Raw genomic sequence first — 22,415 nt, 5'->3', positions numbered from 1 at the left:
AGCTCTCTTAGTGATAGTACCAGAGATACTTCAGAGAGTCAATCAATACATTATCGTCGAGGTAATAGTCTTAAATAAGAGTGAGAAGTTATGCAAGAAGCCAAAGCAGGAGTAATCGCAATCTACCCCGACCCCAAGGTCACCATGGCAAAGGAGGAATGCATAATTAGAGTTACCTCACCCAAGATCTAAGCTTACCCCCCTGAATATGTTTGTAAATAAAGTTTTTCTATGAATAAAAGAGAAGGGCTCTAAAAGGACCCTCATTCGATAAAGATTTAGTTGGCGAAAAGAGATGAGATAAGTCTAAATACTATCGGTTCCACTAAGATTATGGCCATGACCTAAAGGATTATCATGATTTGAAAGAGAAAATTGAAGAACTCATATGTTTGAGACATCTCATGCAGTTTGTTCGTAAGCACTAGGAATTCTCATTGTGACCTTAAGGGTCGATGGAGAAATAGATTGACGTTATCATTAGTGAACTCGTCTTGACGGAGACAACTCCTCGAGTCATAAATCTTATTCTCGAGCTACCATTAAAAAGAGCCCGAGGATATAGAGTGACCTAAAGATAATCTTCAAAAAGAAAGAGACGGAGTACCTTTAGATCTCAACTTTTTGGAAAGGATCTTAGAATTTTATTAATAAGTTTAAGATTACTAAAATATTTACCAAGAGTTTTCAAACCATTGATAGCATCCATAAAAGAGGTGTACATGTCACCAATGGTTTCACATGGCTTCATTTTAAAAAATTCATAACTATGTACCAAAAGATTTATCTTATATTCTTTTACTCTACTTGTGCCTTCATGAGTAACTTTAAGTGTGTGCCAAATATCATGTACAGTTTCTCATATATAGAAACGTAATTAAACCATTCTTGTTTAAAGCATAAAATAAAGCGTTCATATCTTTAGCATTTAAAGAAAATATTTTCTTCTCTAGATTATTCCATTCATTCATAGGTCTAAAGGATTTTTAAAAACCACATTCAACAATATTCCATGAATCAAAATCCAAAGAATCAAAACAATCCTCATTCGTGTTTTCCAATATGTAGGAGGATAAGTGATAAAATGACCCTCTTGATTGCTAAAAAACGTCATTTAATCTCTATGTATTAAACCAAATGAGAGAACTAAACTCTGATACTAACTATTAGGATCATAAAAGCACTAAAAGGGGGCGGGGGGGGGGGGGGTGAACTAGTGCTTTCGAAAAGTTAAAACGATTCGAAAAATTTCATTCGATCAAATCCGTACCAAAAATACATTTAACTTAGAATGTGAGTAAAAGTAGTAAGCAACTAAATCAGTAAGTAATAAAAATAAAATGCATAAATAAAATGCACATCGAATTTATAGTGGTTCGATCATCGTGACCTATGTTTACTCCTGATTTCTCCTCCATCGAGACCACTAGCTTTCCCTAACGATATTCTTTCAATAGGCAAAGATCAATCACCTTTGTTACAACTCTTTTCTACTTTTATATTTTTCATAGGTTTAAGAGAGAACATTTACAACTTTTTTTACTAGTAGTTATCACAACTCCCTTAAAATGACTTAGAAATTAAAGAGGAAGGAACTCAAAACTTTTAATAGAGTTTACACACTTATCACAAGTTTTTCATGCTGTTTTCTTGCTATATCAAGCAAGAATGAGTGAGATATTTATATGCCCCAAATTGCTTCAAAAATGAAGCAAAAAAATATCATCCACAGGTTTTCGAGGCACTGGTGGTTCTTTCGGAAATGTACACTTCGCATTTCCTACTCATAGGCGGTTCCACTGCCTGATCTAGCGGTGCCACTGTTTGACCCAATTGTAGGTAATTGAATGGGCCTTCCAATATGCCAAATTCAACCCTAATTCAAGCCCAATGAGCTTTTAATTGAGTTGGCATAGTTACACTCAAAATCAACTCAATTAAAACCTAAACTATGATGATCAAGACATAAACGATTATAAAACATGAATCTTATATTGTTCGGCATATTATTGGTTCATCTGAACTCTTGGTGCATGATACTTTCCTTCGATGTATTGCTCGATCCATTAACATATTGACTCCCGCGACATTAGATCTTGGCACAATGTCCGATCCTTCTAGCCCGATACCCAATCTTTGACTCATGTCCAATGTCTGATTCTCTTGCTTCAATCGATTTACCTTTTCATGATTGAAGTTAGCCCTGCATCACTTTTCTCGAATGCTAATTAGATCATAAACTCATCAACTGATTTCATTATTAAAATCTAAGATTCAAAACTTCTCTTTTGTTTCATTTTCATCAGATTGGATAGAAGACCGAATATACGAGTATGCGAGCGATTTGCCAAGGTGATTTACAACTTGTACCATGCTTTTGCAATAATCGTACATGAAGATATTAGTGGGGCGACGGACCTAACGACTTAGGCTTAAATAGCTTGGAAAAGAGACGATATTAGCGTAGCTATAGTTTGTGGGTTAGGTTTGGTACTAGACCGAGTTCTTCTATGATGTTAATCATTATTGATGGGCAATAAAGAGAATCATTGATGTAGCCTAGTAAATCATATCCAAATAAGAGATTAAAAAATTATGATACGTAGTTATCGCCTTTAGATTATAACATTGATGGTGATAAGTTGAGAAGTGCTATGGTTCTTTAGGGGACAAGTTGGTCGGCGTTAACTGTAGGAGGGTGGAAGACGACTGCAATGAGGTGCAGTGTTTCTTCGTAGGCACAGTTGCTTTAACGAGCAAGGCAAAGTTGCTACAGTTCTACATATCTTATGGTGGAAGATTTGAGTGTTAAAAAACTTATTGTCATGTTAGATTCACTAAGAAATTGGTTGTTGGAAGCTGTCCTACTTGTATAATGGGAGTTCTCATATCCTCATATCTAGGATGGAGAAAGTGTTGTCGAAGAGGGAAGCAGCAACTTTGAGATGTGTTTGTGAAGAAAGGTGGAAGGGGCACTTGAGGCAAGCAGAGTACCTTGCGGTGAGGGAGGGGGAGCGCTCTTCTACTGGAGGGGAGAAACTCGAGGCAGGAACTCCACCAAAGCTTTGCTGAAGAAGGAAGTGGGTTGATCTAGTAGATTAGAGCTGTAGCGGTAGTGATGGGAGCATTGTTGGAGACGTGGAAGCAAGAGGTGAAACCGAGTGTTTGTGTTTCCCGATGTGGCGTGAAACGTCTTTGTTATTTTATTTCGCTCGTAGAGCAGAGAGATTCCATCAACACTTGTCATTCACCGTATCCTTTTCCTACGCAGAACAGAACAGAGAAGGAGGGAACTCTTTCCTGCCGGACCACACCCAGCATCACCATCAGGTGCGGCCACAACAATAAGGGCCTGTTTTGGTACGACCACAACAATAAGGATCTATCTTGGTGCGACCGACTACTCGCCCTCGGCAGTGGATCCCTCTCCAACCCCTACCCACTCTTTCTCTCTTCTCCTCCATGCGGCCTTCTTCTTCACCGGCGTCGCTTACACCGACCCCTGGCTCAAGTTGTCCGTCGTTGTAGCATTGTCTTCATCAGGTTATGATCTATATCAATCATAGCCAGTTGTCTCATTATCAACTGTCGATCCTCGGCTCCTGCTAAGAGTAAATTGTTGTAGGTTTCTCCACCAAATCGTTGCAGCTTCATCCTCTACTGTAGCTTTCTCTTCTATTGTAGCATCGCTATAGCTACCTCCTTTGCTGTAACATTATTGCCCCTTTGCTATAGTATTACTGTTCCTCTACTGTAGCTTTCTCCTCTGCTGTAGCATCACTATAACATCGCTACAGCTTCCTCCTCTGCTATCGCTCATAAACTATTTGCTTTACATCGATCCAAGATTGGTATCCTTGAGCACCATCTAAATTTCTCTAACTATACGAAAAAATCTCTCTACTCTATTGAGGAAAAATATGTTAATACATTCAAGCTTCTTCAATAAAATTTCTTCGATAATTCTTCTTTATCTTTTATTCTCAATAAAGTTTCTTTATCTTATATTCTTTCCAACAGTATGTAGCGAAGCCGGTTACCAAAAGTGCTCCGGCTTTGGATATAGAAGGATATAGAAGCTCGGAGGAGGTTGGCTTCTACGGCAAGCGGTGCTTGTGGCAGTTGATGGCGAGACAGTAGTTGGCAATAGGTCGCAGTTGTGGCGTGAAGTCCACCATGGATTGTTGTCACTATGGGCAGCCAGAGGGTGCTGATGCGATGGCGTCTGTCAGTTGTGAAATCTACTGGTGCAGGAGAACCAGGGGTAGAGGGAGAGATCAGTAGTCGAGAAGCATACTGGTGCAAATTGGGCATAGCGATCGCCTTTGATGGAGAGGTGGATGTAGGCTGTTGCGATGGGGAAGATGAAGGCATGGCGGACGACAAGGAATGGTGGGGAGTAGGCAGTGAAACCCACACGAGCATATGGCAGGTGCTTCACATCCTGCTGTGCAACTACCGAGAGGAGACGATGGGTGCTTCGTCGATATCTCCTACAACTCCTGCTATTGAGGGTGATGAATGGAGAAAGGCACAGCGGAAGCAGAGGAGAAGATGTTTCAGTAGCGATGGTAGTGGATCAGTGATGTCCCAGTGCTGAAGGTGCTCTACAACTAGGCGATTGGGCCAACTCTGTGCTTAGTGCAAAGACGAGTGTTCGGCGCAGAGTTAAAGATGTAGATCAGCACCCAATAAAGGAAGAGGATTATGTGCTGGTGATCCTCGATGAGGCTAGTGAATTTGATGGAGAGTGGCATCGGTGAGCGCAACACTAAAGGCATTGCAACGGGGAGACCGATCGTAGTAGAGGAGGCCAATGTAGGAGCCTTCGGAGCTCCAACCGCAATTAGTAGTGGCGCTAGCTTTGGGAGCCGTTGCGGTTGTGGCAAGTGTAGTAGGGCTAATCTTTAGAGTCACCAAAGGGGTAAGGGTGGCATCGTTGCTTGTTGGAGTTGGTGTGACAGTGGCGGATTGAAGATAAAGGCAAATGTGTGATTGGAGGAGAATGTCATGCCACTGGGGTTCCTGATAGCTCCAAAGATGCATTCGGTGATAGTGACGAACGTACGTCAGCTACAGATCTCCATCGGAATGCTTCGGTTGGAGGAAGGAGCAGCGATCAATAACAGAAGCAAGGGCTGCGATCGTTGAGAAGGAGGATTAGCCTCTCATTGTTACCAAGGAGATGTCACTGGACAGCGATCAGTGTTTTCCTTTCCTCATTGTGTTCGATACTACTTTTTTCTTGTGCATTATTATCTCTATATGAGATCAGGATCTCAAGCCATCTGGCTCTTTGCCTTTGACCGTATAAAACTAATTCCATTAAGTGATTGCCTTTGACAAGGCCTATGAGGATGAAAATTCAGCCTCGTTCTGACCGGACAAAATGATTTGTATTTCTCATTATAGAAGCAACACTCGTTCTCAACTATCAGAATCGACAAGGTTCTCTTTTGTCTTGCCGCATTCTGAGCATCATGCATGTATCTTTTCGGAAGTGTCTTTTATCCTTAGATGTTGGTTTCATTTGCAGAGGTGAATTACGACTGACAAGTCCTTCTCGATACGAAGGGATGTTTCCGTCTCCATCTGACAAGGGACGATGAAGCGAAGTTGTGTTTGTTCAACTGTCTTTTTCTGCGACGGGTTTTTTGGGCCTTTGTCATAGATCACACCTCCCCACGCAGTTCTTTGATCGAGTGTGCATAGAGTAGCTAATGTTGATATCGCCCTCGACGGAGATCAATTGCAAGAAAAGTTGTTGGAATCTCATGGTTTATCGTTGTATCTTCAGCAGATGTCGATCAGACGACCCACTGCAACCTCTGCAATGGTGATGCGGATGAGAACAATCAATTACAAGAAAAAAGGTTTCTTAATGCAATTTTGGAGCGTCCAATGTGTTTCGTTGACTGTCTCATTTATTTGCTCTCCTTGCAGATCTCTTCGGTTTGGACCCGAGGAGGGTATTCCCCATCTGTACACTCACGGTGGCCGCATCATAGGTACGCCGATTCTCTTCTGGAGGCGAGTGACACCATCAAGCTAACTGGAATTGAAGACCAACAACATTAAGTCTGATGTCGGGAACGTCGTCGAGGTGACCGCTATGGGAAACACCGTTCGTATTAGTGTGTTGTCAAGAATGGCGAGAGTATATGGGGGAGCCTCGAGACGATCCATATGCAGGACACGACGGGGCATGAGTTTGCGACTCTTACGGGCAGATGCCTTTGGCCATCGATTGGTAGGGGAACAAAGCCTTTGGAAGGCCAGGGGTACCAAAAGCCAAGCAATCATCGTCGAGGAGGCAACAAAAGGCTTTGGTTTCTCTACTAATGCATCATTTCTCACGAGCGAGAGTGATAATGCTTGATGTCTGAGATTTTTGTTTCATGGTCAGATCGACTGCTCTCGTGTGAACCGTTTAACGAGATAATTTTACGGCTTCCTGGTGACTCTTCGGCAGTAATTGGGTCGTAAGTGGACTTGTTATGTCGATGGAGTTCATATCTTCCCCGTCAGTGTCCTTCGCGGTGGACTCATCCACCGGGAAATCAATCTCGTTTGGTGAAGTAAAACGTTTGCAGTCCTTGAATCCATGCATGCGAAACAAGGTAAGATTCGTGTTGGAATAAAATATAACATAAAATTTATGGGTTTCGAATTATTCATTATCATCATCGTGAAGGGAAGGGTGGGGGGGGAAGAAGATGGCAGTAATGTGTCTCCGTGGAGATTGGGAATTCTCCTAAAATCATGTGCCGACATGATACAACCCTCGACCTTTTCCGCTGTCCCAAACAAATATCTTGGCATATCGTCCTTGGATGTCCTGTGACTGATGCCAACGAGGGACAATAGCCAGATCTACCATCCGGTGCCTCTCGGGAAGCACCATTTTGATCGTCCTTTAAAGTGCCCCCAACTGTTCATCTCATCTCCAGAGGTGTCCTGCCAAGACATGAGATCGAGGCTTAATTTACTGACCCGCTCCGTAAAAGTACTCGAATGGCCCCCGTGGAGTGCAGTGCAGGATGCGCGACGGGATACATTACACGGCGGACGCCATTGGAGTCATCATGCTAAAGGACTGCTGCCTCGCTCGCTCGCTGCCGCATCATCACCGATTGGCTTCTGGAGTAGCAAAAGCGGGCGTCCTCGTTTCTTCCATCTCCACTTGTTTATTTCTTTACCTTTCAGTGCGGGAAGAATCTGCGTCCGCTCCGCTCGGGACGTGACTCGCTCGCCACAATAACTCTCCATCTACTCTTCCTCTGTTCAGAATGCCATAACTAAACACAGCTCAGAGACAGCAACAGTACATAAATAAATAAATAAATATATATAAGATATTCACGGCATCAGCTTGTCATATGTCCATCTCAACACTCGTCAACCGATGCTGCTTGTCGTCGTCGTATTTATGAGCTTCGTTCGCATCATGAACATGCATATTGACGCTAGAGAAAAAACCAGTGTGGTTTTGCAGCCAACAACATCATCATAGGCAGTCTTAGACGTGCATGGAGAGTGTCTGCTGTTATCAAGGAAGCCGAAGAAATCAGAAGCCCGACGGCCAACAGGGGGGGGGGGGGGGGATAGGCAAGCTATGTATATATGTATGTTGTAGGAGAGTCAATCGAGCTTCGTGGTCCAAGAAGTAGAAGATCTACAGATTCCTCGATGCACAGGTATTCCAAAAGCGTCGAAACGAGAAAAAGTATCCTGCAGCTGGAACTGATTCAACTTGTGCTTCTTGTTGGTTTCTCTCATCGGAATGACTTCGGGGATCGACCGTGTCATTCATACTTCATCCGGCCTCGGTCAAAGAGAGAGTCAACAGACACAGCCGAGCCATCGGTGGGGTCAAACACAACACTACAAGTGGGAAGTGAGAGTCTACTGGCACGCCATGTTAAATAACCGGCCGATACAAGACGTAGAGCTAAAGTCCCGCTAAACCCAAGACCAAAAACTTTGATGTCTGTCCTCACTGCTCCCAGCCAGAATATAATTTGAACATGAAGGCTGCATAGTTTCCTAATTTCATAAACCTAAAGTGCTCTTCAAATGATAAGCACCAGGTTATACTTCTATATATATATTATATATTATATATACATGTACAACTTCATGACCAGGGATTACTGTTTGATTAGGGTTCTCCAGGACAGCACTGTGGAATCGGTTTACAAACTCATATCTACGCGCTTCCAAGTAATACATTAGCTCTGTGAGATCCAAAAATGATGACCTTATAACAAGCACCAAAGCTAATGTGAAGATCGCCGAATTCTACTTCTTACTTAATAGACTACAACACGGAAGAAATTTACAGTCTGATTTTTGTTTATGCTTTCCGATCTGTGCACTTTGCAACACAGAAAAGATCAATTGGGTTAAATATTATTATCATATATAAATAAATGTCAGTAGTGTAGCCCTTACTTTTGTTAGAAAAGCATGAATTAAATAAAGACAACGTGTAGGCTTTATGTCAGAAAGCGAAGGCAGGCATCCAACCTACTGCTATTGGGTGCTGATTGCTACCGCCACTGGCTACAGGTTTTGTGCCCATCGTCAGAATCAAGAACACAAGTTTTTTGCTCCTCCCTGAGCATATGAAGCCGATGAATGTTGTCTCTAAAGTACCACCAAATAGATTACGGGGCTAATGCTGTGAACTAAACAACAGTGCTTCTTTTCCGGCATTCACAAAAACATAGAAGCCAAACCAAAGTCCGAAACTCACTTCAACTAGATTCCACGGTCACACTTCCTCAAGCAGTATCAGCTTAATTAACACTGCAATGCCATTGATTACTGCTCGAGTCCAGAAACAGGTCACGTCATATATGTTTAGATTCAGATGCTTGATGGATGTGACGATAGCCTCCATCACATGATACCGCAAGCATTGGCGCTCTCCTCGCCGAAGTTGTAATACGAGCCTGGCGATGCTGCGGAGTAGACGCAGCTGTTCTGCAGGATTGGCAACGGCGCGCTGTAGTATGCACCACCGTAGCTCATGGTCGGCTGCATCGAGTTGTAGCTCACTAGATATGAGGGCACTTGCGGAGTCGAGTATACCGGAAAATTGAACGCGGCCGGTGGGAACGCGGCACCGCCGCCTGATACTGTTTTCTTGCTGGCCTCTTGTGGCGCTACCTCAGCCTCAGCTGCACAGCCGCCGCTATTTCCGCTTCCATTTTTGTTCTTGTTGTTGCTGTTGCTGCTGCTGTTATTGTTCCCGTTTTGACCCCCCTTGTCCTTCTTCTTACCGCCTTCCCCGGTGATAGGAGCCTTTCCGCCTTCCTTCTTCTCGGGCGGCGGAGTAGACTTTTTCCCGCCATTCTTCGAGGCTTCACCCTCTGGTTTACGGGAAGCATGCGAGGGGACGTCGGTGGCAGGAGAAATTTGATTGTTGTCAACGCTCTCCGATGGCTTGTTGGGCTTGTCACCGTTCTTGTTCTTGTTCTTCTTGCTGTTGCTGCTGCCGGCGCCACTGCGAAGACCGTCTCCGGTAGGCTTCTTCTCGGGCCAGAGCTCGGCATGTTTCCCAGCCTTGAGGAGCTTCTTGATAAGGATGTCGGCCTCGACGTTCCCGGTGACGATCACCTTGTGCTGTTGGGGATCCACGGTAGTCTTGTAAACCCCTGAAGGAACCCGGGAAGGTTTAGCTTGTCAGGAAGCAAACGAGAGAAACAGAGGAGACCGAGGTTGGAGTCGAGGGACATGGAGGTGGTTTCCAGGTTGCGTACCTTCCAGACTCTGAAGGACCTTCTTTACTTTCTTCCTGCAGCCTTCGCAGTGGATGGAGACCTTGAGAATCCATGTCTGGAACACCACCAAAACCCAAAAGTTCCCAAACAAACGTTCACACGATGAGAGCATGTCAGAGGAAAGCAGCAGAGCATGTCAGTGGAAAGCGGCAGCAGAAGAAGAAGAAGAAGAAGAAGAAGAAGATGATGGTCGAGAAGAAGAAGAAGAAGAGCGGTCCAAGGAGTGAGTGTACCTGATACTTCAGCGGTTCTGCACACTCTCCAGCTGCTGCCATGAGGAAGAACAAAAGCAAAGAACGCTAACTTTACGAAGAGGGTGGTATCAAGGCAAATGCAAAGACGAAGCTGTGATTGGAGGGAGGAGCAATGGAGTGACTATGATATATAGTAGAGCGGCTACGGCGGAGGAGAAGGTAATCAGATGAGTACTCGTATGGTCGAGTTGGGCTTGAGATATATAGAGCCAATCATAGCCGTCCATTGGTTCACCAACAGATAGCAGCAGTGCAGTGGGATGCACATGAAATGTTAGGCTTCATCGCACTCGGTCATCATTCGTGGATCAGTATCGGATGGTAATCTAATCCTGAAAGTTGTTGACTTTGGGGCCACACTATGAACAGTGCCTCCGCTGTAGCCCTTAAAAGTTCCCATGTGGTTGCATTGTCATCTCTCTCTCTCTCTCTCTCGCACACACACACACACACATTTCGTCTTCTATTACTTCGCTGAAACATTGAGCTCATCACATGCCTCACGCGTGCGGTGATTAGCCCGGCCAGTCGGGCCCCGCCCGCTAGTCCAATCGCTCACGTGGCAGATGCTTCTCTTAGCATCATTCAGCAGAGTCTGCCGTCGGAGCTTTGAGGATCTACACACACAAACACAGACTATCATGCATGCATCATTGTGTCACTTTTGAAAGGCCATGTAATTCGAGTAAGATGATGAGAAAGCAGAGAGAGACAACAAAAAAAGAGTATCACCCCCTCTTCTTAGTATATGTACATGCATCGTGATCGACAATATTTAGATCGAATGAAGTTCTGATGGATAAATACGTCAAACCAACCCCCAGAGTGACTTGGGAATGCCGAGTTGCTTAGAGGAGAGAGAGAGAGAGAGAGAGAGAGAGAGTGCACTGAAAGCTGAGAACAACAACAAAAAGGCCAACGAGTCTCAGATTTTGACCCTCGCCATTATGACCTACCACCGTTTAGTCTCAGCTTCCCGCTAGAAATGCAAGGATCTCAGACTCGCGCATTGAAGGGCTGAAGGACATGGGTTGGTGTGAGGGCGATAAATCCTGCTCCGTTTTTATCCTGAGCCCCCCTCCCCCTCCCCCCCCCCCCCTCCCAAAGGAAAAGGACCGGTAATAAATCATGATGCCCCATGTTCACATGCACCATTATTGTCAACTATTCATGACGGGTGTGTGTGTGTACTTCTGGGCAAGTAAGAGACTCACTTCCATCATGGATAATGTGAGAGTCGGAGCTTAGAAGATGCTGCACACGGCTGTCCTCCGACCACTCTTTGAGTACACCATACAATCAATGGCGGCACCAGATGTTTCAGTAACTGATGGCCTTGTTTTATCTCCAAATCCTTCTCTTCTCTCTCAGGGTTGGGACCCGTGGGCGGCTAATAATGCATCGACTTCCGTGCCGCAACACCAGCGCGAGGAAGGGAAATGGCTTGCTTATTCGATCCTACGAACGCGAAAGCTTATTTCGTCTCGCAAACAAGTTGATGTTGCCATCACACGTCAAGGCCCTCGGTAGTATTAGTCGTTCCTCATGGTTCGAAAACGGAGATTCCACCCACTTATAAGTCGTACGGTGCAAAAACTGAAGTGGAAGTTAAAGGCCCATCCGGTCATTGATCAGCATCAATCGTCTCAAAACAATCGACGGAATGCATGTGATTCAAACGGAGGAAGAAGAAACTTCAGAACTACTAGCGACGGAGAAGATTCAACCGGCGAACTTGGCTCGAATGGAAAAGTATTTGGAAAACAGCAGCTGCTCAGCGGCAGGCAAGCAGCTTTGTCCATGCAATTCGTTCGGCCTATGCAGTCAACGGTCGGGATGAACCTCCGGCCAATGCATGGGCGGGACGACAAGTCCAACAACCGATGGATCCATTCTGGGATCAGCCTGGCACAATTTGCCTGTTGGATCTTTATGAGGGACCTGGAAAAAGCTTGCTCGGGTGTCAGCATCACATAATTGTAATCCTACGGTTTTGAACTAGCTATTCTTCGGAGGTAGAGCAAAGAGACCAGTAATGGATCTCAACCACTAAAATGGTCTGCAGGAAATCCACAGAACGAGGAGGAGGATTCATGCAAAGGAGTCCAGTCCAGTCCAGTCCAGTCCAAATAATAGTTTGGTGTATGTCCCTTATGTACATATCTATGTATATCGGCTGGCACACTTGGGGTGAAGTAAATGGATCCTTGCTGTTGATGGTGGGAGGTAGGTAAGCTCCATGCAGCAAACAACAGGGAGAAGAAATCGGGATGCAATGTGCGGAGTTGTCAGAGGGGTGACTCGGTATAATGAGGAGCCACTGTTCAACTTAGCCTGCCCGTCCGTCTGTGGGGGTAATTAAAAGAGGTTGTGACATAATGTATATTGATTGTTTCCGGGGTACCATTCGATGCCCTTTTCCTTTGTTCCTTTCCGAACCAATGTCAACGTCTTCCTCACACCTCCCCTAACAATGTCTTGGATTCTCCAAACCGGGGGGTTCGCTGCACCCTGCACCCTGCACCCTGCACCCTGCACCCTGCACAGACATTGCCGCGGCGAGGGCCCCAGACACCCATCGGCGTCGGCTACTACTCCCACAGCATCCACCGTCCATTATTTCTCTTTACTCCTCTCTCCTTGCAAGGAAACGAAAACAACTGACCATATCTTAGAATTCGAATTCCTGTAGCACATTAAGCTTGTTTCCTTATGCCAATGCATGCTTTCTTTTGCCAAGCCTTTCCGCTTCGTAATATCATGTAGAAGAAGCATATGAATTTATGCTACGTCGTTAAATATTTCGAACATGTGAAGATGAAGTTGTCATCTGCTCTATAAATTTTCTATTATTTTACAGAAAACGATAACCATCCTCTTTTTGGAATGATGTTGTGATTGGGGCGAAGGGCCCATGACGGACGGGCCTTCGTGGGCCTCGTTTGCGGTAAATGGGCCGAGCCCACCTCCTAATCGAATTATTAATTTCGATGAAGTACAAAGGACTTCGTGGGAAATAGTGTGTGCAGCGGATGGTAACTAAGATCGACTTAGATATGGATGGTGGGTTGAACTGTTCCTATTTATCATCATCGAGAGCCTCGTGTGACGAACACATCGACGACTTAGCTCTAACGCGATGTAACTTGCTAGCCAATCTCTTGTCTCTGCATCTTATATACCCCCTACATGCGATGATATATTATTTACTGGGGATACTCTTTACGACACTGGTTTCCCTAATTCTTCGTTTTAGCATCTAATTCCTTGGTAAAAAACATGGTGGCAGAAAGAGTTGGTCCACAGAAAGATCAGCGAGAAATATATATGCATTGCCATTTACCCCAAAATTCCCACCCGCTTTACGATCACGTTTGACTTGTACGGCTTCTTCCTCGTCTTACCCCCTTTTTCTTCGCACCTGGAGAGAGAAGAAAAAGTCAACGGAGAGACAGATGCTGAGTCCTACGCTTCGAGTTTTCTGCATCGACGACTCGAGTGCATTGTATACCCCGTTTGATTCCTTCCTTCCTACCGCCATTCACGCACCAAAAGAAATGCTCAAATAATAATAATATCGCAGTTTCTGGAACACGCGGTCTCTCCGCGGCCGCAGCTGCCATGTCTCCGACACAAGACGGCATTCACAAAGGTCATGTGACATGTGGGACCCCCTTAGGTTTACACGTGGTTTAGAAATGGATGTTGGAGATTGCTGTTTGCCGTCGGACCGAAGCACGCGCCACAGCCGCGAGCGATGACTGTGGTCGCCTAAATGATGCATGACCTTTGATTCGCATTCCGCTTCCCAAACCCAAAAGGCTTCGAACCCTTCCCTGCTGCCCCCCCACCACCAGGAGGACAACAATCTGATCCGGGAAGAAGCCGAAGGCGATCGAATCTAGGAATTCCTGATCTCTGTCTTCCGAGATCCGATTCTTGAAGAGAAGAGGGAGGAGCGGGGCGCGCAGCAATGGCGGAGGAAGGGAAAGAGGGTTGGTTCATCTACGGGTTCGTGGCGCGGGGGACCGTGGTGCTCGCGGAGTACACGGAGTACACCGGCAACTTCCCGGCGATCGCGGCGCAGTGCCTCCAAAAGCTCCCCTCCTCCAACAAGCTCTCCACCTACGCTTGCGATGCCCACACTTTCATCTTCCTCGTCCATAATGGCTACGGTATCTTCCCGATCTCGATAGTATCATGCCGTGACATACGCTTGATCTATTCATATGCGTTCAGTATGACTCATGGTGGCAGTTCGATGTGGTTCTTGGAAGTTGCCTGCTTGATGAGTGAAGGTTTATGTGTGAACTAGAAAATGCCACGAAAATTACGTTTAATTTGGCCTTCTTCATGAAGAATCCGATGCATATTTTATAGGATACCACTATTTCTTCTACTTTCTCTGCGGGATCAACATCATTCGAAGAGACCACTATGTTTGCGGAAGTCAAAATAAATAATAACAACATTAAGCGGAGAATAATAGATGTCTGAAGCTAATGCATGATGCTGAATGTACTAATGAGTTTTCAAGCTAAGATATTGCCCCTTTGATTATCGACGTATGCCAATCAGCAGGCTCAGAAAGGTGAAGGGAAACCGCTATAGGGTTATGGAAGCAAAAGGATTACATCTTGTCACAGATTTGTTACAAATAGAATTCACACATCGGGAAGCTATTGTAGTGTTTCAATTATGCTTTTGAAGGGGTCGCAAAATATACAGATTTATTCTATAATATTTTACTATCACGGCACTGTATCATGTATGTTTGGAGTTCCTAATGCCCTTCAGATAGCAGAATCACAAATTCTGTTTTATTCAAAGACTTGTGATTGAAGAGTCTAGCTTCTTGGTGAAATTAGGAGCAATGTGTATGTATCATAGATGTACTCGCGACATGTCTTCCCGATATCATTGCTATAGTGCCCAGTAGGGTTTAATGCCTTCAGCCTCTATGGTCATAAGCATATTCTTCTGCATATTGGTGCACCGTTGATATTAACTTATTGACTTGGACACTGTGATTGCAATAAAGAACAATTGGGGCTGACACCTTTTTTTCCGTTTCTTCTGTAAGCATGATGCTGTATCCTACATATTTATTTACCAGCGATCTACGTTATTGAACCGGATACTTCTTTACAAATAGATGTTACTTGCACGATATGGCTACGTAACATAGAGATCATGATGAGATTATTATTGTTTTCTGCCAGTTTTCATTTGTAATACCTTTAGACTTCGAAGAGTTCATTTGCATTGTTGTTATGAGTCTAATGTCAAAATCAATCAACATGGTGTTAGGTTGTTGCAGTGGACAAAGATAGTGTATATCTTCGGGAATTTGAATGCTGTATTAGGCTTTTGGGTTTGTAAACTATGCAGGGTTTTAGCAAATCTGAGAATTAGATACTAGTATAATAGATACAAATGTGAGAATTTCCTGCTTCTATTCTGCATTGTTTCATGTATGCTAGCTAGTGAAGAAAGGTCAATCTTCTAGTCAATGCATCTGATAAGTATTTTATTTAATTATCTTATCATCAAAATGTTAATGATGTTTAACTTTCATGTGCATTAAAGTCATGGGTAAACTGATCTGCCATTAATCATATAGATGTAGAAGTACTTTTAATGAGGACATCTATTTCCTTCCCTTGATATTGCAGCATACTGTGTTGTTACCAAAGACTCTGTTGTGAAAAATGTTTCCATAGCTTTCTTGGAGCGACTGAAAGCGGACTTTACCAAGAGATATGGTGGTGGCAAAGCTGATACAGCAACTGCCAAAAGTCTAAATAAAGAATTTGGGTATGCTTATCGTATCATGCTTCTCTGTTCCAGACTTCCAGCTGGTGCTTTTTTTACCTTTTTCTTAAACCTAATTCAAGTTTTATACGAACTTAACTTATATGCTGCAGCCCAGTCATTAAGGGGCACATGCAATATATAATTGATCATGCAGAAGAGGTAGAAAAGCTTTTGAAAGTTAAGGTCCAAGTTTCAGAAGTGAAAAACATTATGTTGGAGAACATCGATAAGGTACTTGATTCTTGTTACAGATGTTTTGATGCAACTTCAGTAATAAAAGGTTAGGTATACAAATTTGTAGTAATAATTCCTTGTGTTTTCAAATACCGAGTGCACTGGAATTTAATTGGAATTTTATATTTGAGCTTCATCTTTTACTGTTTTCTATTAAAATCCCTACTAAATTATTATGAAGCTCTTCTGTTTGCTTCATGGATCTAAAAATCTTATTGCCTATCATGTAAAGCTAGTCGGGTATTTCTACAATTGGAAATGACATTGAAAACAAAGAAAAATGTTGGTAATGCTCTAACATGTTAGAAGAAATCTTTTCCATATTAATTCCTTAAACAGGTCTGCCACTGTCTATGTTTTAGCCTTATGACCTTAAGTTCAAAATAGATCAGCACATCAAGACACATGTTCTTTCCCTTTTGCGTGTGAGGAAAAATATTTGACTACTTAGTGAAAACTATTTTTCACTTTATCTGATATCACTAACCAAGGTGATTTTGAACCAGAAAAATCTTTTTAGAAATTTTTTTGCAAATATAGACTTAAAATAATTTGATTATTCGCTGGCATGCTTAAACCTGTTGGTATTTTGAACCAAAACAATGTGAAATCTGATCAAAGTGGTGGCAATGTTAAGCTACCAAGCGGAAGTATCTTATTCATTTACAGAGATTTCGTGTTGCAAATGCATTAACAGAAATTACCTTGAGAAAGACATAACCAGGATTGACAAGCCCTACACCATCCCCTTTTGTGACCGGCATCTGTGTTATTTTTAGGTGACCCCTTCTAGATCTTCATGCAAGTCGCAGGATATATTTTTTCTGCATATTATTCTAGTAGTTGGTCAATAAATGCAAACTATGATCTGCCAGTAAATTGCAGAATATGGACCTTGGTGCTGTAGGACTGAGGTCTGGGTCTGCTGATCGGTGGATATGATCCCATATGCAGGACCAAACACAGCATTTTATTAGGAAAAAGGTTTCTCCTTTCGGTTTGTTTTTGAGTGCACTACTGACACCCAGAATCCTGGAAACATTTTTGCCAAATTTGGATTGCCATATCCAAGTAATAGATGAACATTTAGTGGGCCATATTTAAGATTCTTATCATTTAGATGGTAGCTGCTCTGACAGGAGATCTGTCATTTGGCCCTACTATTACCTTTGCTATTGGTTTGTTTGTCATATTGCAGACAACAAAAGTTTCACGGGTGTTAATGATGAAAGTCGGAAGGATAAGCCTATATTTAAATAGAACTTTGTTGCATTTACGAAAAGACTCTGATTTCTGCTATTGTTAAAGTGCGAAAGGAGAACCAGCACCATTTTTTGTTGCCCTCATTTAAATTGCTATAAAATAATATTTAGTCTTTTTGACAGTTTCATCATCAACTTTTTTGGAACCCAATGTATAAGTTTCTTGGGTTATGCACTTATATTTTTCAGACTCTAGAGCGCGGGGAGAAGCTGACTGATCTGGAAGCAAAGGCATCAGACTTGCGAAATGAGGTAGCCAGATAATTTGGAAATTAGCTTATATTATTATGTGTGTGTGTGTGTATTATAGTTCAGTGATCATGTTAGATATGTTCAATTTCCAGGCTCAAGGGTTCAAGAAACAGGGGACGAGAATTCGTAAGAAAATGTGGTTGCAGAACATGAAAATCAAGCTGGTGGTCCTTGGAATTCTGCTGTTTTTAGTTGTTATTATATGGGTGTCCGTGTGCCGTGGATTTGACTGCACCAAGCAGAACAGCTAAGAAAAATGCATCTTATAGCCGATACTCTGCCAAATAGATCAAAAGGAGGAAGAGAATAGAAGAAATATTCTTACAGACCTCGTCACTTTTCCGTTAGCAGAACAAGCTTCTGGTCATCTTTTCGACTGCTACAAGTTATGCTGTAGGAGAAGGTGCGTGGATTCCAGATTCCTTAAATGTGTGCGACTTGTCTTTTTTTTTGCCTTTCAACGTTTATTTCATCCTCTAATCGTATTCTTTCTTACCGTGTACTGCCTGCCTGTGGGGGCTTCAAAGTTTTAGACACTCTTGAGATATGGAATATGGACGCAAAGCCAAATTTATATACTCTCTGCAATCTATCTACATTTTGTATATATAAATATGAGGACGACTTGATGCAAGTAAAGTACTAGTCCAGATGTATGTGTTTTTGGGAAAAATACGTGGAAAAGAAGAGCCCTATGATGAGTCCATGGTAGACTAATGCTGTCTGATGTGCCATGAGCGAAACCGGCAGCTAAGATGGTGCATGTATTTATATTCTAGTCAACCCTCTCTGTATGTATCTCGTGCCGGCCGGAGCCAGAGCCGGAGCCGGAGCCATATGATAGGGGAATCGCCGCTCGACGGAACCATGTACCTTGAGACCTGCTTTCCTGCCCGCGACCGTAAGAAAAAGACGCTCGTGCTTCCTTTTTGATGTTTTAGAACCTGAAATCTCCTGTTTGGCTACTTGCTTTCCGGCTGGTATTTTTTATTATCTTCACGACGGAGCAAGGAATCGGCTCCTGCAATCCTTGGTTGGTCTCCGTTCCTTTCACGGACCTCCCTCCCTCCCTCCCTCCCTCCCTCTCCATGGGTCTGCTGCACGTTCTTTCGATTCTCGCAGGCCTCGCTTCGTTGGGTTTGCTGAGCTCGTTGGAGCTGAAGAAATGGCACCGGCGGCAGCTCATGGCCGAGAAGCTGAGGCGCGTCAGCGAGGCTCTCGAGCAAGCCGAGGAGAGGTTGACGAGGTTCCAAGAACGGCACGACAAGATCCTCTTCCAGATCAATTCTCATTACCTGTGCCACACACACATGGAAGAAGCCCTGAGCGGGGCGCAGAAGACCATGAACGAAGCGCTCCAGTTCTGCGCCGACCTGCGCCGCATGCAGATGAACATTCTAACGCTCTATCCTCCTGGCGGGCTTCGGGATGCATGCACGCCAAGCGATACCTAGGAATCGTGCCTGAAAACTGAAGCAAACGCGATGAATGAGGCTGAGCCTCAGGTGCAGCAGCCGTTTCTCTGGTTACCTCTAACCTCTGCAACTTTTTTCTGAATCCATGCCCCCCGCCACAGTTTTTGCATCTACCACTATTACCAGTGAGTGGTTCTCCATGTCTTGGTTGGTGGTCTGTGATTTGCTCTGATACTTTCGCTGAACGTATGCACAACCTCTTTATTTATTGGACACAAAGTAGGATGAATTGGTAAGGAATAACCTCTTTGTTTATTGGACAGATCCACAAGGAAATGTGTCTCTTGTATTGATATCCAGATTACCGAGACTTTGACATGGCCCGCCACGATGTGTATGATGAAATGTGTCGTCCCACAGTATAGTACCGCAATAAATTCATTAAATGAAAACAGGGAGGGCGGCTCGAAGTCATCTAATCGATAGTAATTGGATGGTCGAGGATGAAAAGTGAGCAGTAAGGGATTAGACGTGTAGTCGTTGTGTTCGTGGTTGATGTTACGGAACAGGGAATGAATGGGACCCGATCATTCTGTGTTGGCACCGCCGTGTCATTGGCCCGTGCCCGATAGTTCCGACCAGCTTATTCTTGGAGAAGTCATTCTACATGCAATTGGCTACTTGGAATGGCTCATTTGGTGGACGAAAGGAAGGCATGCACAGCACAGTCAATGCTCGCTCTCTCTTCTGTGGTTGCCATTCGGTTACCATTCGTAAAGCATCGTCGTGGTGATGAATGCTTTCTCGATCAACATATATGCGATCGCCAAAGGAGTCGCAGTCAACAAAACAGAAACCAGTGTTTTCACATTTGGCGGCGACACGAAGAAGCAAACCACACTATCACCATTACACAAGACGAACGACGACGACGACGACAAGACCATGTGAATGGATTACACACCACTAAACGTGACACCAAACTCTACCTGCTAAAGAGAGAAGGTGGACGCGTTAACTGTCATTAGCGACTGCGACGGTAGAGAGAATAGGAGGAGAGCACGACGAGCAAGACGAGGACGATGGAGGCGATGAGGGAGACGGCCGCGGAGCTGCCTACGTGCCGGCAGAACTTCCCATACATGTTGCAGATCTTGTTCCAATTCACATGAGAGTTGCCCTTCAGACCTATGTAGGCGACGGATCCCGCGTTGCCGGTGGCTGAAGCCATCACTCCGGCCATCAGCTGTCAAAAGAGAAGCAACGTCGTCATACATGGCTACTTCATGTCGCCATATAAAAGTTTATATCCAAGTGGTCGATATGGATCCAACACCACCACAAACTAAAGTTAGTTAGTCTACCGTGTCGAAGAGGATGAGAAGGAACAGCGTCTTTGGTGATGGAGAGGGGCTTGCGATGGAAAACAAGGAAACCAACATGGTGATGATGCTGTACAAACCAGTGACCGAAAGCGCAGCCACCAGATATCTGCACAAAGGCCAAACACAAACCAAGAATTCATCAGTCGATCGTCAGACAACATGTCATAAATCAATTATCTTTATATTCTTCTTCCATATCTTATATATACATGCATATAAATATATGATAGGAGGACCCATCCACAGTCTCTGAACTATGCAATATGAACCATCCACCTACTCGGATGGCGGCATTACGAGTAAGACTATGGAAGCTTCCGTAAGAAAAATAAAAACTTGGAAATCAACTCTGGATAAAAAGATGACTTAAATCTTTGACTTTTCAAACAAAATCTTGCAAGTCCAAGGAGAAAAAGGTGGACGTGCATGATATTTATAGCATCGAGGTAAGTTGTAAATGGTTTATCAAGATCCATATATAATTTAAAGTAATACTGCACATACAGCCATAAGCATCAGATTTATGTATCCACTATCATTTGTTTGAGAAGCTGGGATAATATATATATATATATATATATATATATATATATATATATATATATATATATATATATATATATATATGTTAGAAATAAAATTCAAGTGTGGTAGCGCAAAGAAAAACCACGGCTAGCTATAGCTATGGCTCAGCCTGAGTTGGCCCAGCACAACCAAACTTAATTGGTTCTCTTCCTAACCAGCTAGCATGCGTCGGCAAACTTACATGAAGGCCGGAGAGTGCTGAAACTTGGCGTCGCGACTGACCAAGAAGATCTGGGACGAAGGCGCCACAGTGACGGGAATAAGTTTGGTCTGCTTGCTGGTGACCATGACCACGAGCGCCGTGACAGCGGACGCAAAGAGGAGGAGCCTCAGCCCGAAGTCGAGGAAGAAGAGATTGGGAGGCGGCCGCGACGGCACCGCGTATCCGTACTCCGGGGCGGTCTTGCCGCCGGAGAAGTCGTTGGTGGTAGACGTAGTACTCGTCTCCGTGGATGCCATGGCCTGTGCTCTCCGAGGGAGTTGGGTTGAAGAATGGTCCTCTCCGGTGTTTCCGTATCGATATATAAAGCACAGGACACGGGTAGCGGGAGGTGGCATAATCCACACGTCGTTCGCGGTATGAACGGAAGAACGTACGCATCCGCCTCTGCGGGTCCCATATTTTATCAAATCGGTTTCTTGTTAGGTAGCAGTAGTTGAATTGCAAGTCTGGTGGACTGTGGGTGTGGCATCGTAAATTTGCTTGAAGAAGCCGATGCACGGAGCCAGCTCACGCACACCCAACCATTCAGATGAACACGTCGACCATTCCATGATCTTATCCACCTCTGACCAACAATAAAAGTCAAAGAAAGGTTCGATGGCACATGTAGAGAGAAAGAAGGAAAGAAAGAAAGAAAGAGGTCGGCCATTCAGGCGTCTCGAGATCTCCAGAGGAAGAAACCAAAAAGCGAGCGACCCCCCCGCCATCATCCATCGACCTCCCGAATGGAAGCACGCAAGTGCACTCGTTTGGCCACGACGTGACCACGAGATGTAGACTAATCGCTATTAAGAATGAGAAATAGAGAGGTGTTTTAGTTTCTGGTTGGAGGGAAGGAGAGGATACCGATGCCAAGTTTGACAAAGTGGGCAAAAGGCTGTGTAGCGTAGAACGGGCGTTCCCACGAAGTTTGATTTGCACACGCAAGCCTTATTTGTGTCAGCATCAAAGAAATGGGCCGACCCTGTGATATCTGCCCTGCCACGGTTTCTCTCCACCAAACTATCCCTTCTATCTAATGGGGAAGTCGAAGTTGACACTAACATCTGTTTAAATGACTCAAATAGTTATGATGATGGCGATACTAATAAGAGCGTCTAGAGAATTTGAATTTTTTTTTTTCGAGTCCAAATTATTTATCAGAAATCGTGATTGAAAATAGTCAAATCCAACTTTCTAGATCTTAGTTATTGGTCGGAA

General features: G+C 44.0%; 3 protein-coding genes across 3 annotated transcripts; 1 reads left to right on the top strand and 2 right to left on the bottom strand.

Annotated features, from left to right (window-relative positions):
• Positions 1-8,729: 8,729 nt before the first annotated feature.
• LOC135648550 (heavy metal-associated isoprenylated plant protein 36-like) lies at positions 8,730-10,177 on the bottom strand. The gene is made up of 3 exons (XM_065166318.1): positions 10,022-10,177; positions 9,768-9,843; positions 8,730-9,662 (listed from the first exon to the last, which is right to left on the bottom strand). Exons 1-3 carry the CDS (start codon positions 10,061-10,063, stop codon positions 8,905-8,907), a joined length of 876 nt encoding a protein of 291 aa, XP_065022390.1. The 5' UTR covers positions 10,064-10,177; the 3' UTR covers positions 8,730-8,904.
• Positions 10,178-13,857: 3,680 nt separating this feature from the next.
• LOC135650198 (vesicle-associated membrane protein 724-like) lies at positions 13,858-18,185 on the top strand. The gene is made up of 5 exons (XM_065169414.1): positions 13,858-14,217; positions 15,718-15,859; positions 15,970-16,090; positions 17,545-17,607; positions 17,700-18,185. Exons 1-5 carry the CDS (start codon positions 14,016-14,018, stop codon positions 17,856-17,858), a joined length of 687 nt encoding a protein of 228 aa, XP_065025486.1. The 5' UTR covers positions 13,858-14,015; the 3' UTR covers positions 17,859-18,185.
• A 1,678-nt stretch (positions 18,186-19,863) lies between these two features.
• On the bottom strand, positions 19,864-21,489 carry LOC135650197 (CASP-like protein 1D1). Its single transcript, XM_065169413.1, has 3 exons — positions 21,174-21,489; positions 20,387-20,513; positions 19,864-20,268 (listed from the first exon to the last, which is right to left on the bottom strand). Exons 1-3 carry the CDS (start codon positions 21,449-21,451, stop codon positions 20,047-20,049), a joined length of 627 nt encoding a protein of 208 aa, XP_065025485.1. The 5' UTR covers positions 21,452-21,489; the 3' UTR covers positions 19,864-20,046.
• Between the last annotated feature and the right edge of the window lie 926 nt (positions 21,490-22,415).

The sequence above is a fragment of the Musa acuminata genome, chromosome BXJ3-9, assembly GCF_036884655.1.
Source record: "Musa acuminata AAA Group cultivar baxijiao chromosome BXJ3-9, Cavendish_Baxijiao_AAA, whole genome shotgun sequence".
Classification (NCBI taxonomy): Eukaryota; Viridiplantae; Streptophyta; class Magnoliopsida; order Zingiberales; family Musaceae; genus Musa; species Musa acuminata.
The sequence above is the reverse complement of the archived record's forward strand: the minus strand, read 5'-3'. Positions and strand labels throughout refer to the sequence as shown.